Source organism: Periplaneta americana, chromosome 11 (assembly GCF_040183065.1).
Source record: "Periplaneta americana isolate PAMFEO1 chromosome 11, P.americana_PAMFEO1_priV1, whole genome shotgun sequence".
In the NCBI taxonomy this organism is placed as follows: domain Eukaryota; kingdom Metazoa; phylum Arthropoda; class Insecta; order Blattodea; family Blattidae; genus Periplaneta; species Periplaneta americana.
Window position 1 is genome coordinate 15,382,045 of NC_091127.1, and position 21,054 is coordinate 15,403,098.

Genomic DNA, 21,054 nt, shown 5'->3' on the forward strand with positions numbered 1-21,054 from the left:
AACGCTCTGGATTTGAAGGTTCTGACGAATAATTTGGTTTTCATACAAACTGTGTCTGAAACTATTACACGGTTATAAAAGTCAGAGCAAGAGATGACGGAAGCCCTCAAATTAATTTATAAAATGATGCAGAGAATTAATGAGACATCAAGTACACCGGTTACTGAACGTGTAAAACAGAAGTGGAAATCAATTTTGTGTAAAAATAACGGATATGGAACATTGTGTAACATAAACAGCAAATTATTGGACAAGAGTCACCCGAGAATAAAAGATTGTCTCTTAGAGACTGCAATGATGTTAGGTTTTTTCGTTTTGCTCCTATCACGTCATGCGACGTAGAGCGCAGCTTTCTACAGTACAAACTTTGGCAGATAACCGAAAAAGATTTACGTTTGAGATACTGAAAATGTATCTTGTAGTAGGTACATTGCAATTCGGTACTATAACTCCACTTCCTAAAGACGACCAATAGGATAAATGAAAAAATTAAAATTACTACATGCTTATTTCCACCATTAACACTGTGTATAATTAAACACAAATGCTTATAAAAGACAGGAGAATAAATGCTTTTCACATGCTTTTGACATTGTAATTGTGTAATGTACAGAGTGATTTATATAGAAGTGACACATTTCTTTCTTTCTTTATTTCAAAACGAATGATGCTAGCTACAATTTTTTATACCTCAAATGTAGAGTATCTTTGGGAGATTAGTAACCTCTATAGCACATGTTGAAAATTCTTTATTTATTTGGCTGGAAATTCACTTAATGACCAGTTTTTAACGTCAAATTAAGCAGGAGTTTTGATTCCCTTTCACGAGATGCGCAGATGTTTATTCTTTATTCCGTATATTTATTGTCATATTCTTTTAGAGATTCAGTTGTTTTCAATTTGTTTACCAGCTCAGTATTGTGTTTTTTCGGGGGGGGGGGGGATTGCGAACTCCAAAATCTCTCTGGTATGCCCTTTTAGTAGCCGTAATTGAATTCGTAATCCAGTATTGCTTCACAAGGAAGAGCCGTTGATTTATTGTGTACTGCATTTTCAGTGACTAAAACAAAATGTCGAAAACAGCTGCCAACAATAAAGAATAAAGAATAAACATCTGCGCATCTCGTGACAGGGAATCAAAACTCTTGCTTAATTTGACGTTAAAAACTGGCCATTAAGTGAATTTCCAGCCGAATAAATAAAGAATTTTCAACATTTGCTATAGAGGTTAGTAATCTCCCAAAGATACTCTACATTTGAGGTATAACAAATTGTAGCTAGCATCATTCGTTTTGAAATAAAGAAAGAAAGAAATGTTTCAGTTCTATATAAATCACTCTGTATATTTACTTTCAGAATGTCCATATGTGTGTGTTTCCCCATACTACCGTACTCTACTCTAAATAGCAACGTTGTTACCTCAACACATCTCTATCTACTTGCAGCGAGTCAACAACCTATAGTGCATGCATCGGGTCCAAAGTCTCGAAGCCTGCATACGAGTATAACACAGATTGGACATTCCCATGTTATGAAATGTCAAGATAAAAAGAAAACAACTACCTGAGCCTCCACCGTCGAAAAGGCATTTTTTGACAACGACCGCTAAATGAAAGTACACTTGCTCCTTGCAATTATGTATGTCTTATAACGTGACTTATTTTGCAGTCGCTAGATGGCAGCATAGTGAAATTGATAAAAGTTGTCTTGAAAGTCTATTAGGCTGATCAATCTATTATATGTCACTGTATATCATGGTTTGACTGACCTGAGCTGGCCGACATGACGCCTCGGACCCCGGGTTGGCACACCTCGCCGTTGTAGCTGTTGTTGGGCGCCTCGGTGAGGCCCACGGTGATGCCTATTATTACGTTAGCGAGCATGAGGACCGGGAAGGACGGCGCGGTGCACAGCAGCACGAGGCCCAGCAAGAACGGGAAGTTGATGAGGATGAGGAACTTCTTGCGGCCGATGAGTTCCACGATCACGCCCGACGCCACGCTGCCCAGTGGCTGGCAGATGTACGCCACACTGCCTGCAACATCCATTGATGAGTACGACGCCTTCAATATGCTAGTAGCTATGGCAACTGTACGGCAGTACCGTAATGCATGCAGGGTGGAAGTGATACCTATACTGTGCAGATTGAAGGAGCAATGGAATGTATTTTAATTAATTAATTAATACATTAATTAATTAATATAGGCCTACTACTATGCGTAGGTTGTTTTGGCAGTTCTGCGGTGCAGATGTTTAATATTATGCATTGTCGATTTTAAACTCTCTTTAAGAGCGGCATTCACCAGTCCGTTAGTTTTGAGTTCTGACTCTATTATGAAACGTTCGTTTAACGTTTAGTGCATTTGGCAGTTCATATTTTTAATATAAACTTCTTGTGTAAATGTAATAATGAAACAAGCATTTTTTAATATAAAAATTAAACAGAAGTTAAAATTTGTTAAAAATTAGATAGCTATGAAAAAATTACGTTTCAAAGGTTTTATAAGGATATCCATGATTAATTAATAACCTATTATGCGTAGTTGTTTTGACAGTTCTGCAGTGCAGATGTTTAATATTGTGCATTGTCGATTTTAAACTCATTCATCCGCCCGTTAGTTTGAATTCTGACTTGATTATGAAACGTTCGTTTAACGTTTAGTGCATTTGACAATAATTAATAATAAACTTTTTGTGTAAGTATAATAATGAAACAAGCCTTTTTAATATAAAAATTAAACATAAGTTAAAATTTGTTAAAAATTCGATAGCTGTGAAAAAATTACGTTTCAAAGATTTTATAAGGATATTCATGAATATGTTCTATTGGAACAAAGTATAATATTAATAAATATACCGTAAAATAACAATAATAATAATAATAATAATAATAATAATAATAATAATAATAATAATGCACAAAATTAAAAATACCGATAACGTAAATTGTAAACAATTTTAATAATGATCCCCCCCTTGACATATTATACCTTTGTCAGTGATAGATGTATAAATTTTTGTCAGAAAAATACCAGAAGAATTTTTATTATATTCTGCAACAGAGAATAGAGTAAAATAAGTGGCATAATGCCCTACACTGCGTTGATAATGTTTATGCACAGATTCGTGTTATGTGAATGCATTGATAATGTTTATGCACAGATTCGTGTTATGTGAATGCATTGATAATGTTTATGCACAGATTCGTGTTATGTGAATGCATTGATAATGTTTATGCACAGATTCGTGTTATGTGAATGCGTTGATAATGTTTATGCACAGATTCGTGTTATGTGAATGCGTTATTAATGTTTATGCACAGATTCGTGCTATGTGAATGCGTTGATAATGTTTATGCACAGATTCGTGTTATGTGAATGCGTTAATGTTTATGCACAGATTCGTGTTATGTGAATGCGTTGATAATGTTTATGCACAGATTCGTGTTATGTGAATGCGTTGATAATGTTTATGCACAGATTCGTGTTATGTGAATGCGTTGTTAATGTTTATGCACAGATTCGTGTTATGTGAATGCGTTGATAATGTTTATGCACAGATTCGTGTTATGTGAATGCGTTGATAATGTTTATGCACAGATTCGTGTTATGTGAATGCGTTGATAATGTTTATGCACAGATTCGTGTTATGTGAATGCGTTAATGTTTATGCACAGATTCGTGTTATGTGAATGCGTTGATAATGTTTATGCACAGATTCGTGTTATGTGAATGCGTTGATAATGTTTATGCACAGATTCGTGTTATGTGAATGCGTTGATAATGTTTATGCACAGATTCGTGTTATGTGAATGCGTTGATAATGTTTATGCACAGATTCGTGTTATGTGAATGCGTTGATAATATTTATGCACAGATTCGTGTTATGTGAATGCGTTGATAATGTTTATGCACAGATTCGTGTTATGTGAATGCGTTGATAATGTTTATGCACAGATTCGTGTTATGTGAATGCGTTAATGTTTATGCACAGATTCGTGTTATGTGAATGCGTTGATAATGTTTATGCACAGATTCGTGTTATGTGAATGCGTTGATAATGTTTATGCACAGATTCGTGTTATGTGAATGCGTTGATAATGTTTATGCACAGATTCGTGTTATGTGAATGCGTTAATGTTTATGCACAGATTCGTGTTATGTGAATGCGTTGATAATGTTTATGCACAGATTCGTGTTATGTGAATGCGTTGATAATGTTTATGCACAGATTCGTGGTATGTGAATGCGTTGATAATGTTTATGCACAGATTCGTGTTATGTGAATGCGTTAATGTTTATGCACAGATTCGTGTTATGTGAATGCGTTGATAATGTTTATGCACAGATTCGTGTTATGTGAATGCGTTGATAATGTTTATGCACAGATTCGTGTTATGTGAATGCGTTGATAATGTTTATGCACAGATTCGTGTTATGTGAATGCGTTGATAATGTTTATGCACAGATTCGTGTTATGTGAATGCGTTGATAATGTTTATGCACAGATTCGTGTTATGTGAATGCGTTGATAATGTTTATGCACAGATTCGTGTTATGTGAATGCGTTGATAATGTTTATGCACAGATTCGTGTTATGTGAATGCGTTGTTAATGTTTATGCACAGGTTCGTGTTATGTGAATGCGTTGATAATGTTTATGCACAGATTCGTGTTATGAGAATGCGTTGATAATGTTTATGCATAGATTTGTGTTATGTGAATGCGTTGATAATGTTTATGCACAGATTCGTGTTATGTGAATGCGTTGATAATGTTTATGCACAGATTCGTGTTATGTGAATGCGTTGATAATGTTTATGCACAGGTTCGTGTTATGTGAATGCGTTGATAATGTTTATGCACAGATTCGTGTTATGAGAATGCGTTGATAATGTTTATGCATAGATTTGTGTTATGTGAATGCGTTGATAATGTTTATGCACAGATTCGTGTTATGTGAATGCGTTGTTAATGTTTATACACAGATTCGTGTTATGTGAATGCGTTGATAATGTTTATGCACAGATTCGTGTTATGTGAATGCGTTGATAATGTTTATGCACAGATTCGTGTTATGTGAATGCGTTGATAATGTTTATGCACAGATTCGTGTTATGTGAATGCGTTAATGTTTATGCACAGATTCGTGTTATGTGAATGCGTTGATAATGTTTATGCACAGATTCGTGTTATGTAAATGCGTATATTGTTTCTTATTATGTAAAATCATAGGTGTCGGTCGAATCGAGCTAAAAAGCGTGGTTTTCCTAGTTCTACTGACCCAGCCAGGAGGCGTGGTTGTCGTCCAGACTGAGATCTCCGCCGGAGTGATGGAGCTGCGCTATCACGACGGTAGCGAACCCTAGCGACAGGCTCACGTTCATCCTGAAAAAGTTGTTTGCAGTGCTCGCCAGGACCTGAAAGAGTATAAAAATTAGAACAGGGTCCTGCCTCTGTTACGTGAATGGACAGAAGTGGATTCATGCGTTTGATTGCAGTACGATAGCACCATGGGTAAATATATAATATTCATCCATGATAGCACCTTGAGGTTGAACATGACGAGATCCATTGTTCCAAATATTGGGGGGAGGAAACTTGTTGAAATGAAAAGAGTCAAGGAATTTCGTATATTAACGAAATAAAATTTAATACTTTTTCTTAATTAACTTACTATGAAAATTATTGTTTTAAAATAATTTTATTGACGAGAGAATAGATATTTCTTCCACTAGAAATTTGGAATTCCTGTAGTTTTTTTATTATAAATATTTAGATATGAACAAATGTTATTGTAATATTTAGGATTTAGCAGACATTTAGGTATATATTTGTCTCGTATTCTTCGCTTAGGAAACAATAGAAATAGAGATACACAGAATGCATTACATATTATAACCTCTATTATCAAATAGCTCATAAAGCTATGTTATCATTACATCATTCAGGTTGTTCGTGTGTGTCATCAATAAACTGTAAATAAAGTCCTAATTCTGTTAATGATGTGTAGTTAAATGTTTCAATTAGATTCAATTTTGAGTTCTGTATCTGTATTTATAATAAAATTTATGCAATATGAAACGTAACTGGCCGTATATATCGATTGTAACAATGACAGCATCCATGGATAAAAAGGAAGGCTGCGAAATTCCATATAAACTGCAGTGCCACTATTTTCGTGCAGTGTTCTTATTATTGTCGTAAAATAAAAGTATATGAATAATCCATGTTGAATCTTTTGTACACTACTTTTAACACTTGAATATAAATAATTGATTAAATGGCGATCTTACTCGTGTTAATTACGTAAGCATGTGCGGTTTCAGCTGTTTCGGTGCTACTGTATAATACAGACACACTAAAACACACCCTAATCAAATTCTCACCACACAGATCAATTTCAGAACACACACACACTATTTGACATAACTCTTCATCACAAGAACGCACCCACACAACAGGCAGCGAAGTGATATAGCGACGAGATCTAGTAGGCTCTGAGGATGGTGTCAAGTAGTACCGAAACAGCTGTAAGCTGCACATGCTTACATAATTAACGCGAGTGAGATCGCCATTTAATCAATTATTTATATCAATTGTTATTAAATAATAAAATGTTATAAAAGTCGTATTTACATCTTTTTTAAAACTGATCACAGAAAAATAGCTTTCCACCTCGCCATGTTTGCTAGAGTCTCGAAAAACGATATAATTTTGTATCTGCATTTCTTTTGCAGGCCAGTAATGTTCAATTGTCGCCCAAAATTGAATTTTGACGCTATACGTATACCAAATTGTTAAAAAGCGTCGTTAAATAAGACAATACCAAACACCACGGATATTTATAATATATTGACTGTTCTTATGTTTTCTATTTTGTTGCACACTGATGAATTATTAAATACTTACCACCTGAAGAAAGTGAGATGCATGAAAAGTAAATGAAGTATCATACATTCATATAGTTGCATCTCTGATGAGGTTCTGACTGATATATACATTATATTATCAGGCAGTACACCTCACTTGATATGTGTCAGAGGAAGATCAATAGTTTGTATGCATCTGAAGTCTGATTAGTGTAATAGCTTATTTAACTAGTCAGCGATGTATGCAATGGAGGGGGAAAGGAACTGGCCACTCTACCCGATTATCTCCAGGCTTAGTTGCCTAATGAGTGATGCCTTATTGGTGTCACTTATGAGGTTCAAACCTGTCTTCGGACAAGTTGATTAAACAACAACAATGTTATATACTGGGTAAAAATATGTTGCAAACATATTGCCTGCCTAGACTGTTCTTTTCGTTATTGTAGGCCTATTAGTTAATAAATAATAAGTAGAAAATTAAAGCCTGTGTCATCAATATGACACTTCATCTCGTGAGAAATTTTATGTGTTTTTCAAGAATTCCGTTGTTTAATGGTATAATTTAGTGGGTTTTTAATGACTCTGTGAATTAGTATTACGCGCTTGTTTATCGTCAATGGGAGTGTTGATGGCGAAATGGTATTTGGCGAGATGAGTCCAGGATTCGCTACGGAATTTTATGTCATTCATCTTACAATAAAGAAAAACGCCGAAAAGAAACGGCAAGATAATCAGCTCAAGCGGGTTTCGAACCCATGCCGAGCGCGAAAATGTTGTTAGAATAAATTATTATATAACTGTGTGTGTAAGACGGCACTTAGGGGACGGAGTTTACCGTTGACCATTGTTCATTCTTTACTCTAGTGCGTAGAATTCAACAGATCTCCTTTTTTAGAGTTTGTGTGACTTCTTGTGAAAACGTATTATCATATTCTTGAAGTGCGAATTTAAAGTCTGAAGTAGGAAATGAACTTAAGGTAGTAACAAAAGAATAAGTTCATAGCGTGGACATAAAGACGTCTGAATATTGTTAATAATTCAGTTTAGAGTACACGTCACCTAAGCAAGTGTGTTCAGCTTTCTGACCTGAGGAAGCGTCTCTCTGAAGCTGCTGACGACTTTCTCTTGTTTAGCTGGCGTCGTCATGGTGACCTCTTCCGTCTGTTCGATGGGGTCGCTTCTGCAAATAAACAACGTGTCTTAAATCGCAGGCCATCACACTATACATCCTGGGCTATGCTTTCTTCAACAACTGTGTGGTTACGTTCTATATTGTTGTGACGATTTTGTAGATACATATCTACAAAATTTTGTGGCCAGCATTGAGAAGAAACGTAAACGACACATAAGCAGGGGGGATTTAGACATTTTTGGGGGGTAGTCAATATTAGTCCCGCGCCGTGGCGTCGCGGTCTAAGGCATCCTGCCTAGGACTCGCGTTACGGAATGCGCGCTGATTCGAGTCCTCATGGGGGAAGAAATTTTCTCATGAAAATTCGGCCAGTGTATGGGACCGGTGCCCACCCAACATCGTGATGCACTTGGGGAGCTACGATAGGTAGCGAAAATCCGGTTCAGCAAACCAGCTATAACGGCTGGGGGGATCGTCGTGCTAACCACACGATACCTCCATTCTGGTTGGATGATCGTCCACCTCTGCTCCGGCATGTGAACGTGAGGCCAGCAGCCGGCTGGTCGGACTTGGCCCTTCAGGGCTGTAGCGCCACGGATTTACTTACTTTAGTCAATAGGTTAAATGTGAAGGGTGAGACAAGCCTTTTCATATGGACTCCTTGTGCTAGCCAAATTTTGACTTCGGCGAGTATAACCGGCGAATTTGGTGCTTAAGGGTCCTATTCATAGACATTTCGCTAGCCCGGGATACGAGCGTGCTAAACAGGATTTATATCATATCATATCATATCATATCATATCATATCGTATCATATCATATCATATCATATCATATCATATCATATCATATCATATCATATCATATCATATCATATCATATCATATCATATCATATCATATCATATCATATCATATCATATCATATCATATCATATCATATCATATCATATCATATCATATCATATCATATCATATCATATCATATCATATCATATCATATCGCTGACACTGGTTTATGAATACGAAAAACGTTAGTTCGCTGATCATCCACCGAAAGCCCGCGCTAAGAATGTCTATGAATACGGCCCTAAATTACGAACCTCCCATGACCAGTGAGGGGATGTACCAACTTGCTGGAATACAATATTCAATACTTCTTCGTGTGGGGTTTTGTTAAAGACATTGTCTATTCACAGAAATCCAGGAACATTGATGGTCTGAGAGTAAAAATTACTCAAGCTTTTCAACAAATCACCCCTCTTATGTTACAACGGACATGGGCTGAATTGCATCACCGTTATGAGTTGTGCAGGGTGCGCAATGGGGGTCATGTTGAGCTCTGAGGAATCTCCCATCTTTCAGTGTTGTATGCACAAAGTTTCAACAAATAGAGTTCAGTAGTAAATGTTTTACGGTGTTTTTATTTCATCCATACCCAAACGGATCACACTGTAATTTCTTAAATTTTACACTTATCAGTAGGTTACCACGCAACATACTTCACAGAATAAGAAAACTGACTAATTACGCGCATTTTCTTTTGAGTAGGCCTACCTAGCCTACGTGTTACTTTAGAGATGTCACAAGAAAGGACCGTTCTCTGTGGTCTAGTGGCTACCGCGCTAGTTGTTGGATTCGTCATTCGCCGGTTCGAACCCGGTCGAGGACGATGCATTTTAAAGAAACCTGAGCATGGCTTCCTATGGGGAGAAAGTGAGTCAATCAGGAACTTATGTCATATAAAAGAACATTATTCTTGATAGGGACTATAGGGCAACAGTAACAAATATAAATTATACTCGGGAGGAAATTAAACACAGAATAAATATGGGAAATGCCTGTTGTTATTCGGTTGAGAAGCTTTTATCATCCAGTCTGCTGTCGAAAAATCTGAAAGTTAGAATTTATAAAACAGACATATTACGGGTTGTTCTGTATGGTTGTGAAACTTGGACTCTCACTTTGAGAGAGTAACAGAGATTAAGGGTGTTTGAGAATAAGGTGCTTAGGAAAATATTTGGGGCTAAAAGAGATGAAGTTACAGGAGAATGGAGAAAGTTACACAACACAGAACTGCACGCATTGTATTCTTCACCTGACATAATTAGGAACATTAAATTCAGACATTTGAGATGGGCAGGGCATGTAGCACGTATGGGCGAATCCAGAAATGCATATAGAGTATTAGTTGGGAGGCCGCAGGGAAAAAGACCTTTAGGGAGGCCGAGACGTAGATGGGAAGATAATATTAAAATGGATTTGAGGGAGGTGGGATATGATGATAGAGAATGGATTAATCTTGCTCAGGATAGGGACCAATGGCGGGCTTATGTGAGGGCGGCAATGAACCTCCGGGTTCCTTAAAAGCCAGTAAGTAAGTAAGGGCCTATAGGGCTCCAGGCAAAATCTGTCGGTCATGTTTCGCTCATGTTCAAATTAGACGCTGAATATCCTCTGAAGTTGAAAACGTCATTAAATAAAATAGCCTATAACAACACAAGAAGAAAGCAGGGCACAAGAGAACATTGCGAATTCTCTATGCGACGAGTGGAAGTGCTTAGGCCTGATCCCACATGCCTCTAAGTTAGTTCTGTCATTCTATATCAAAACAAATACCTATTTGCGTACACCTACCGAAATGTTTTAGTTTTGTTAAAACTTGTTCATAAATCCAAAATCCATAATGTGAACATCTTAACCCTTTGCAGCATAGTGGTTGTTCAGAAGAACCACCATTTTCTTTCTTTCTAAATTTTATGGCACAGATATACCACCAAGGAACCACCTCTTGAGTATTCATAGCGGTGCCATCTATGTTTTGAAATTGTGTGCAGAGTTAAAATGTTGAAAACAATTGATCGAAGCTTTGTTTATGATCCATGAAATGAAAAACATAAAAAATTAATTTGTGCTGCAAAGGGTTAAAAGTGACAGTACAGGACTTTTGGTAGAAAGATCGTAATGTCGTGAAATGAGGATGAAAATGGTATAAAATTATTCGCAGACATAAAAATTGAAATACATTGTTATTAGAACAGTATATTACGTTACAATGTTGGGAAGTACTTTAAAAAAAAAAATAGAGGAAAAGTTTGAAAAACGAGCAGAGCGAGTTTTTTCAATTTCCGACATTTTGTAATGCATTTCACAAACGTGTACTGTAGGCTACAACATTTTTTGCACGATCATATTTTTAAAATTGCAAATACAATATATTTTGCATTGAAAATTTAAAGCAATATTATTCCAAAGCCTTCGGAAAACTATACTGATGGTAACTAAATAACAATAAGTGCAATATAATGGGTCTCTTTCAGTATAGTTTTATGTTATGAAGAATGGTTTTCCTAACAAGTTTCTTGTGAGAATTCTAATTTTCAAGACCTATCAACAATAGCTGTAAATACAATAAAAAAACACGATCGTACATAAAAGCTTTTTCCATAGCAGTTGAGTATGTTCAGAGCAGTATTATGATTATGTATAGAAGTCTCAGAGTATCATGAACAATCGAAGCACAATCGAATCATCTCGAATTCTTTTATCGAAACAAATGAAATCCATTCTTTCGTCATGCTTCAGTTCATTTTCAATAGAGAGGAAGGACATAGCGTTGGTGCAAGTATGTTTTGGTTCAGATGGTGCGTGTTACGTGAGTGATTTGAAGGTTTTGAAATAGCTGATATTCTTTCCGACGAGTGTTTTAACATAACGCTCAACCAACAGAGAAACGAGAGTTTGCTGGTTATATGTGAGTAATTTTAATACCGACAATGTTTCTTTCTTTCTCCATCAATTGAAGTGTGTTGTATAGACATATCTAGTTACTTTCTAAGTAAACCTGGAAAACATAGTTTTCTTATTACATCATTTATTATAATACATTTTATATTATCTCATCTATGCAATAGTTTTTTCACATTGCTTTAATTCTTTTGCAATGCATTTAATTTTATAAGCACTCTTGTTTTAAGAACTATAATTACAGTTTTATGCTGCTTTAGGCCTATAAGTACGGTGGGCGTGGGTCTTGTAAGTCATTTTTTAAATATAACTTTATTATAATCCATCAACAACCGTCCCAAAATGATTGAAATATCAATCTTTTACACTAGTAATCTAAGGTGAACTAAAGAGTGAAATATCAATCTTTTACACTAGTAATCTAAGGTGAACTAAAGAGACGAGTAGTTTCTCCCATTCGAGACCTGAAACTTAGATCTTTTTAGTTTATTATTTAACGACGATATATCAACTAGGCCTACTAGGTTACTTAGCGTCGATGGGATTGGTGATAGCGAGATGAGGCCGAGGATTCACCATAGATTACCTGACATTTGGCTTACGCTTGGGGAAAACCTCGGAAAAACCCCAATCAGGTAATCAGTCCATGTGGAAATCTAACCCACGTCCGAGCTCAACTCCGGCCCTGCAGGCAAACGCTTCAGCCGACTGAGCTACGCCGGTAGCTCACCTTAGATTACTGATGTTAAAGATTGTGGTGAAACTAGCCTTGGAGTAGTTCCGGTGATTTTGGAAGCGAACATGGTTGGATTTGTAAATGATTTTTTATGGAGATGGATTTGAAAACTTAAGGATTTTATACAGATATATTTGAAGGAAAGGAAATTGTTCGGAAATGTAGTAAATTACATCTGATGTGAGAGGTGCGTCGTAATGGAAGTGCAAACGTTGTGGTTTCTAGTGAATGAAAGGAACGTTGGGATATAAAACACACGATATGATGTGATGTGAAGAACACAAAACTTGTATTAATTCAAAAACCACTGGAATATATCGCAGGACAACAAATAATAATGAAATAAATAAACAGTTTTCATAATGTAACTTCGTTTGTACGTCCTCCATTACACTAGCCAGTACTAACAACATCACTAAATAAAAATCACTAGGATTTGAAAATCCTGCATAAATTCGTGTAGCCTATGTAAGGCATAACAAAAGCCTAAACTAACCTAACCGAAACTAACCTGTCACAGGTTCGTATATGCAAGGCATAGTGTGAGTGAATACTAGCGTGAAACTTTTGTAATGTCACCAAAGTTATGTTGGTATGACTTAAGGAGTTAGGTACAGCTTACAGTAGTACAATTTTTGGAAATATTCAACATTTTTTTCCTCCATTACTGTATCTTGTACAATAATTAAAATTGATATGTGTAAAACAGTGTCCTTCTGCTATATGAAAAAATATATATATATATTTTTACTATTTAAACAAAATTGATTATATATATATTTTTTTAAATTCAAAATGGTGGCAGTTCACTGTGCAGTGATGAAGCGTTTCCTTCATAACTCATAAACTTGTTAACTTTTTCATGTTCTCTCTCTGTCATTTTATTGCTGAAACTCATGTTTACAATATCATGCTCTTTTATCTACATTCCTTAATAAATAATATTTTTTTGTGTTAGAAGAAAATACTGACATTTTACCATTTTTAAAAATGAATTTATTTTTTATCAGACAATCTATCAAAAGTAGAAAAGTGATCTTGCGTGATATTCTAAAGATGACATGCATAAGTATATACAAAATATTTCATCAAAGAATGTTCATCTCACTACATCTCGCCAAAATGTAAAAAAAAAATTGTACAACATTGTAAAAATTGTAGAAAATTACTAAATTGTAAAACTATAAAAATTTGTAAAAATTGTAATTGTAATATTGTAAAATGTTGACATGTTCCACATCTTAAAGCTTCATTGCTCATGTAAGATCTATGGAATAAAATAAATGAATGATAGAATGAATGAATGAATGAATGAATGTTGGATAGTTTTAGAGTTACAGTGGGAAACGCTTCATCAGTGCACAGTGAACAGAAATTTGAAAAAAAAAAAAAAGTTTTTTTTTTTTTTTAAATCGTACAAATATTTATTTTCATATAGCAGAAGGACAGTGTTTTGTACATACTAATTTTCATTATTGTACAAGATACAGTAATGGAGGAAAAAAAAAGTTGAATATTTCCAAAATTTTACTGCTGTAAGCTGTACCTAACCATTTAAGACATTTGAAGGTGCACAAGCGGAGTAGGTAGGGAACGAATTCAGCGCTAGTTTAACCAAGATTGATACTTCAATCACATTGAGCCACGGTTGTTCATAAACTTGTATTAAAAATACTTTCAACCTGTCTTTCCATAATGTCTATAGTAAATAAAATATTAATATACGTCCAATTATCTTTAATTTTATTTTTGTAAAAATCCATATATCTTACTGGTGAACCAGGATTGGTCGTTGATCGGGGAAAGGGATAGTCGTCTTAAAGAGGGTAAAATGCATTGGTCTTATGAGGATAGAGAGTCTTTCCTGGAAAAGTGGTCTTTATGAGGAGTGGTCGGCTTAAAGACTTAATATCTTTTAAAGGCTTTAAGTTAATTGTAAACTAATATCCTTCAAAGCTATAAATAAAGATTAAATCTCTTTAAGCCGTCATCTGGAAAGGTTTTACTGTATTCTACATTTATTGACCGCTGGTTTAGTTGAATTTTTATGGTAATGTCCATTAGTTTAGTAGTAATTGTGCAATATTTCTTTATACATGTCACTTTAGGGTAGCCACGGCGAAAATGTAACTCGCGAGCACACTGTGGCTCGCAGTGATAGCTGTGGATTTCTACCTCCCACAACCCCCACCCTCTCACTTACTGGAGTCAAACTCCGTTCCACTTGTATTTGCCTCTGATCTGCGAGTGGCGTATCGTCGCAATGTCTCTCTCCAATACATGTACTGTACATCTACAAAAACGAAAGTTTCAAGTAGGATGGGAGGACGCATTTTTTGCTGCCAATATGATGAGCATATTAAATGTATGATTTGTTCGCAAGTATTGCAAGGAAAACGGTTGTATAACATGAAACGGCATTATACTAACTTACATGTCACCCACATTATGAAACATTGAAAGGTAATTGTTGTTGTTATTATTATTATTATTATTATTATTATTATTATTATTATTATCTCTGTACGTCGACCCTTTTTCAGCAGATGTACGAATGATGCGGTTAGATCTTCAATTTGAACTCATAGATTTACAATGTGATGTTGCAATGAAAGCTAGATGTAAGGACTTGACAGATGTTGAACTTTTCAAATATTTGTCAAAAAATAAGTATCCGAAGCTTCGTTCTTTCGCTTGCTCTGTTGAAGCCATGTTCGCTACAACTTACGTTTGTGAAAAATTATTTTCAATAATGAAAATAGTTAAAACCAAACGTAGATCACGACTGACAAACACCTTCGTGATCATCTACGTCTGGCAGTAAATGACATAATTCCTGATTTTGAAACTCTGTCGCAGAGACATTCTGAAGACAGTTAATTTCAGGTCGTGATAATGTGGCCTATGCTTTCTTGTACATTTCTCTTTTCGTTGTACGTACGAAACATTAGTTTGTAGCCTTGTACTTATAAAATTATATTTAAATGCTGGACGTAAGGAAAATGAAAATCCGTTACTGAGTCAGACAGTTAGTTCACTTCCCCTTCGGGTATTCGCCTCCCTCCACAGGTGCTATGCACGTTGCAGGTTACACAGTGGCTCGGCGCACGAACTCTTCTTCGCCACGGCTGCTTAGGCGTGGACTTCTTGAACATGAAATCGGTACAGTATAGTGTCTGCTTCTTCAATACAGTTTCGGCGATGTAGACCTACTCGTACAGCAATTCGCGTGTCTCACTGGACTCGTGTCAGCTGTTTATTGGGAGTCAAGGCAACCGCGACGTCAGCAGAGATATGCGCATTCGACTGTTTTACTTCAACGAATCGCTACGATATCGTTCCATAATGACTGTATTGTGATACTGTACAAACTAAATGTAGACGACTTAAAAGAAATGTCTGTCGTTTAATTAACTGTCAACCCGACTAACAATACTACTGGAGTAATGTTAATGTAATGTAATTTACAACAGTCACTCTGATGTCACAAGCGAAAATCACGTCACATTCGTTGTCATAACATGGCCAACATTGAATAAGTTTATAAATGCACGTTTAACATGAGTTTAATATAGCAATTGCTTTGGTTTATAATAAATTTCTAAATTATAGACATCAGCTCAAAGAATTTGAGTGACTACAAGGGTCCTGAATACAATAAACACGTACAATATAATGTGATGTGATACATTAAAGAAAAAAGAAAGTTAATTGTTTAAGGCAAATATAAGTGGATTAATTGAAATACAGATGATGATGTAATATTTGAAGAGAATCCTTGATAATATTTATAAGAATAGACATTACATAATCAAAAGGAATGTGAAGTTCCTTAAGATAATTCCACTTGAATTTTGTGATTGAACCTCTACTGCCAAACAGCAAACCAATGACAGACCATTGTTAAGAGGGACGTTGTACTTTTGAGAAAGATAAGGCAGACAAGGTTCATACACAGTCTACTATATACAGTCGCGAAGCTTGAGGTGGTTTTTTGCAAATCTCGTGATAAAGCGCTCCAATCGGTTAGCAACTAGAAACAATAGACTGTCCACGGTCGACTTTGGACTGTGTCGTATTTCCATCGAGTGCTAGCTCGTTGCGTATTTCACTTTGATGCTTGTGAATTGTTAGTTATTGGTTGTAATGAAAATGTTAATGGCTAAAATACAATAATTGGAATAATAATATTTTATTAGAGACGTAGAAAAATTGAGTTTGTTTTAATGAAATTTACTGATCACGTTTTATTTTCAATTCTGGTGGCATTATTATTGCTTAAGCCTACTTTTTTTTTTCAAAGGATGTTTTTAATTATAGCTGTTAATTTTGTTGTTATTTTTATTTGTTACTTACTAGAGACGTAGAAAAAGTCTGTTACAATAAAATTTATTGATCACGTTTTATTTCCAATTCTGGTGTGATTATTATTGCTTAACCTCATCCCACTTTGTTAACTACGTAAGCCTACACTACAAGTACAGGTACACGTAAGTTACTCCATTAATTCATATTTCCATTATTATTGTTGTAAAGGGAAATGCAAATTGATATTTATTGGTTTCATAGTTAATTATCGCTATAATCTTGAATGAGTGAAGCGATTATAGTAAATTTCATTTCGTTTTGCACAAACAAAAATAATATTAACCTATTTCTTGCAGGTATCTTCGAGTTTATGGTGGAATTTAATATACTTCATTAAAATAATAAATTAACTTTATGCATTTAATATTTCAATAATGGAAGGAACGTGTTAATATTTCCAAAAGAACACAACGAAAGTGTAACATATTTTGTCGTCTACTATAGGAGAGAGATCTGCGATGATGAGGCGATAGTAGCGATCCTAGTGGTGGGCAACTACCCATGTTTGCATTTTTACTACATATTGAGCTTCGCGACTGTATATAGTAGACTGTGGTTCATATATGGACTTCTTCTCAATATCAACCTCGGTGGCCTGATTTAGGTTTCTTTCGAAACGGATAGTAGGGTCAAGAACAAGAGCCCGTTTTAAGCGTCCGTTGATAGCAATAATGTCTGCCCGTCTAAAAGAACCATATGATGATACACAATGTACTTCCTCATGAATCTCCCAATTTAAACTTTGAACATATACTTATATTAGGCGATTGTCAAGATGGCCATGACTAGACCATGATAATCACGTGACTACGATTCCTGCCGAAGCCTGTCTTTCTCGTTAGCCACGCGAAAATCGGAGCTTGATAGATGACAAGTAATGATGAAATTGAAGATAGAAAGTTCCATGCTAACATCAATATTTACGGATAATATTGAGGCAAATAGACAGCAGTCAAATAGGGTAGGCTAAGAGGCAAGACTTTATGTTGATCTAAAGAGTTATGTAATTATTATAATTAGAATTTTGATGGTCTATAAGGGTGCTATTCATAGACATTTCGCAGCACGCGCTATGAGCGTACTAAGATAGCCCCGGCTATCCACTGGTTACTTGTACAGAATTCAGATCATATCCTATTGCAAACACTGGTTTATGAATACTAAAAACGCTGATCATCCACCGGAAGCCCGCGCTAAAATGTCTATGAATACGGCCCTAAGTTATTAAACATTTTTACAAAACAATGAATTTGTGATCCAAAAACTAAAAAAAGTCCTAAAATTAAAAAAAAAAAAAATTACCTGAGCTTAAATACATATAGAAATTGTCCACCGCTGTGGAGTAATGGTTAGGATGCCTGACCGTGAAACTAGCGGGCCCGGGTTAAAATCCTGTTTGCGACAAGTTACCTGGTTGAGTTTTCTTCCGTGTTTTTCCCTCAACCCGTTAAGAGCAAATGCCGGGTAACTTTCGGCGCTGACCCTGGATTCATTTCGCTGCATTTTTGCTTTCATCTCATTCAGATGCTAATTAATCATAGTAAAGCGTCGTAAAATAACCACTTAAAAACATAGAAATTGTCTCAAATCAAGTTTATTGGAATACATTTATAGTACAATAAACAAGTTGTCTCTAACTGTAGCTTTCATTAACATGACTGCTGGATTCAATTCTCTTTGTTATAATTACTGTTTGTTTCTTCAGTACCGAGATGGATATTTTCAATTTTGTTCTTTCACTTTTTGTTAAAATTCACTTTGTGACCTGGTAGAGTATAAGAGAAAGCCCTATGGCATTAACTCTGCTAGAATAAATAGATAGATAGATGGATGGATGGATGGATGGATGGATGGATGGATGGATGGATGGAGGGATGGATAGATGGATAGATGGATAGATGGATAGATGGATAGATAGATAGATAGATAGATAGATAGATATATAGAGATAGATAGATAGATAGAGATAGATAGATAGATAGATAGAGATAGATAGAGAAAGATAGATAGATAGATAGATAGACAGATAGATAGATAGATAGATAGATAGATAGACAGATAGACAGATAGATAGATAGATAGATAGATAGATAGATAGATAGATAGATAGATAGATAGATAGATAGATAGATAGAGAAAGATAGATAGAGAAAGATAGATAGAGATAGATAGATAGAGATAGATAGATAAAGATAGATAGATAGATAGATAGAGAAAGATAGATAGATAGAGAAAGATAGATAGATAGATATAGATAGATAGATAGATAGATAGATAGATAGATAGATAGATAGATAGATAGAGAAAGATAGATAGATAGAGAAAGATAGATAGATAGAGAAAGATAGATAGATAGAGAAAGATAGATAGATAGAGAAAGATAGATAGATAGAGATAGATAGAGATAGATAGAGAAAGATAGATAGATAGATAGATAGATAGATAGATAGATAGATAGATAGATAGATAGATAGATAGATAGATAGATAGATAGATAGATAGATAGATAGATAGATAGATAGATAGATAGATAGATAGATAGATAGATAATTGAATAAATAATTGGATAAATAAATAAATAATTGAATAAATAAATAAGTAATTGGATAAATAAATAATTGAATAAATCATTGAATAAATAAATAAATAAATAAATGACAGACAGATGTTGTCAAGTGTAAATGATTGCTGATTGTCTTCCAGTACGGCTTTATACATTGAAAAGCTTCCTTCTACATTTACAGATTGGATTTGGAACGGAAAAATTTCTCCGTACACTGTTCCAACATCGACTGCAAAGACCTAACGTTCAATGTTTTCTGCTCTGGAGTAACCCTCATCACATATAAGAGATTGATCAGCCTGTTGATCAAAACAACTTTTATCAGTTTCACTATGCTGCCGTCTAGCGACTGCAAAAGTCACGTCATAGCTCTGATTGAATTGCATGAAATAACAGCTTGCAGCAGTACTTCCATCTAGCGTTCGTTACCAAGAAAAATAATTTTCGACACTGGAGATCCCGGTGTAGGGTGACCAGACGTCCTCTTTTGTCCGGACATGTCCTCCTTTTTAAGCCTTTGTCCGGGATCCTGGCGGATTTTTTAAAAATCAAGAAATGTCCTCCTTTTCGTAACTTGTATGCCTGATATTTTGAAATTATCTGATTTGATGCCTTTTTCAAGTAGTTTGCCTGTAGGTGGCAGCAGCATCGACGGAATATACTCTTTGCCAACGATCATAACTCCCTTTGCTCCTCTTTGTTATGGTTGTTGCTCAGAGGTAGCTAGTAAATCGAGAGATCGAGGTGCGAATGTAAATCTAAATAGATATTTTCTGTTCTCTTTAATAATTTTATTATATTTCCCATGACTTTCATATTGAACTAAGTGTAAAATCATTATTATTAAGTTTTTCGTAATTATTTTGTAATAAAATATATATTAACACGCTTTTAATATGATATAAGCCTAAATGTATTCGGTACTGCACATATTTTGTACAGCAATAACATAGATATTGACGTAATTTATAGTATAATATAGGCCTAAGCCTAAGAATATTTTTGTCCTCTTTTTTCGAACAATGTTCTCGTTTTTTAAGCTTTGTGTCCTCTTTCTTTATCGATGTGAATCTGGTCACCCTATCCTTATGTTTGTTCTCTTTTATATGTTACCATTTCATAACATGGGAATGACCAATCTGATTTATATGTGATCAGGGAAATGCACGCCGTCAGTCGTCGTCGAGTTTCCAGCTGAAATGAACTTCTCTAATCTTGATAAATTTGGGAACCTAGATTCGTTCAAGAGAGGCGCTATTCGATCCTACTGACCACCAAATAGTAATCGTACTATAAATACGTACAGAAAGTGAAGTTGGTACAAGTTTTCTTTGTATAATATTGTGTTTTTCCCTAATCTATCTCATCTACATTGTCTAACGGACATTGAGAGGTCTCCATATTTCATTATTCTTGTAGAATCGACAGTTTTCCCCTCCCCTCACTTGATTCTACCTCTGCACCGTCTATGCATATCATCCTATTACTAGTAAAACCGATTAAGTCCACTTTTTGTGTAAAATAATTTAAGTACAGTACTCGACTTGTTTTTCCGTGCTCTGTATTATAGTAAAATCGATTAAGTCCGAAAAGTTGTAGCAACAAACCAATTATTTATTTAAAGAATGTATTATGATT

General features: G+C 35.1%; 1 protein-coding gene across 1 annotated transcript in view; it reads right to left on the bottom strand.

Annotated features, from left to right (window-relative positions):
• Window positions 1-21,054, bottom strand: part of LOC138708841 (facilitated trehalose transporter Tret1-like) — a 46,593-nt gene that overhangs the window by 21,142 nt on the left and 4,397 nt on the right. Inside the window, exons 2-4 of the mRNA XM_069839076.1 lie at window positions 7,958-8,051; window positions 5,284-5,419; window positions 1,769-2,035 (exon numbers count right to left, since the gene is read on the bottom strand). Coding sequence (XP_069695177.1) covers window positions 1,769-2,035; window positions 5,284-5,419; window positions 7,958-8,051 — 497 coding nt within the window. The remainder of the gene's footprint in view (window positions 1-1,768; window positions 2,036-5,283; window positions 5,420-7,957; window positions 8,052-21,054) is intronic.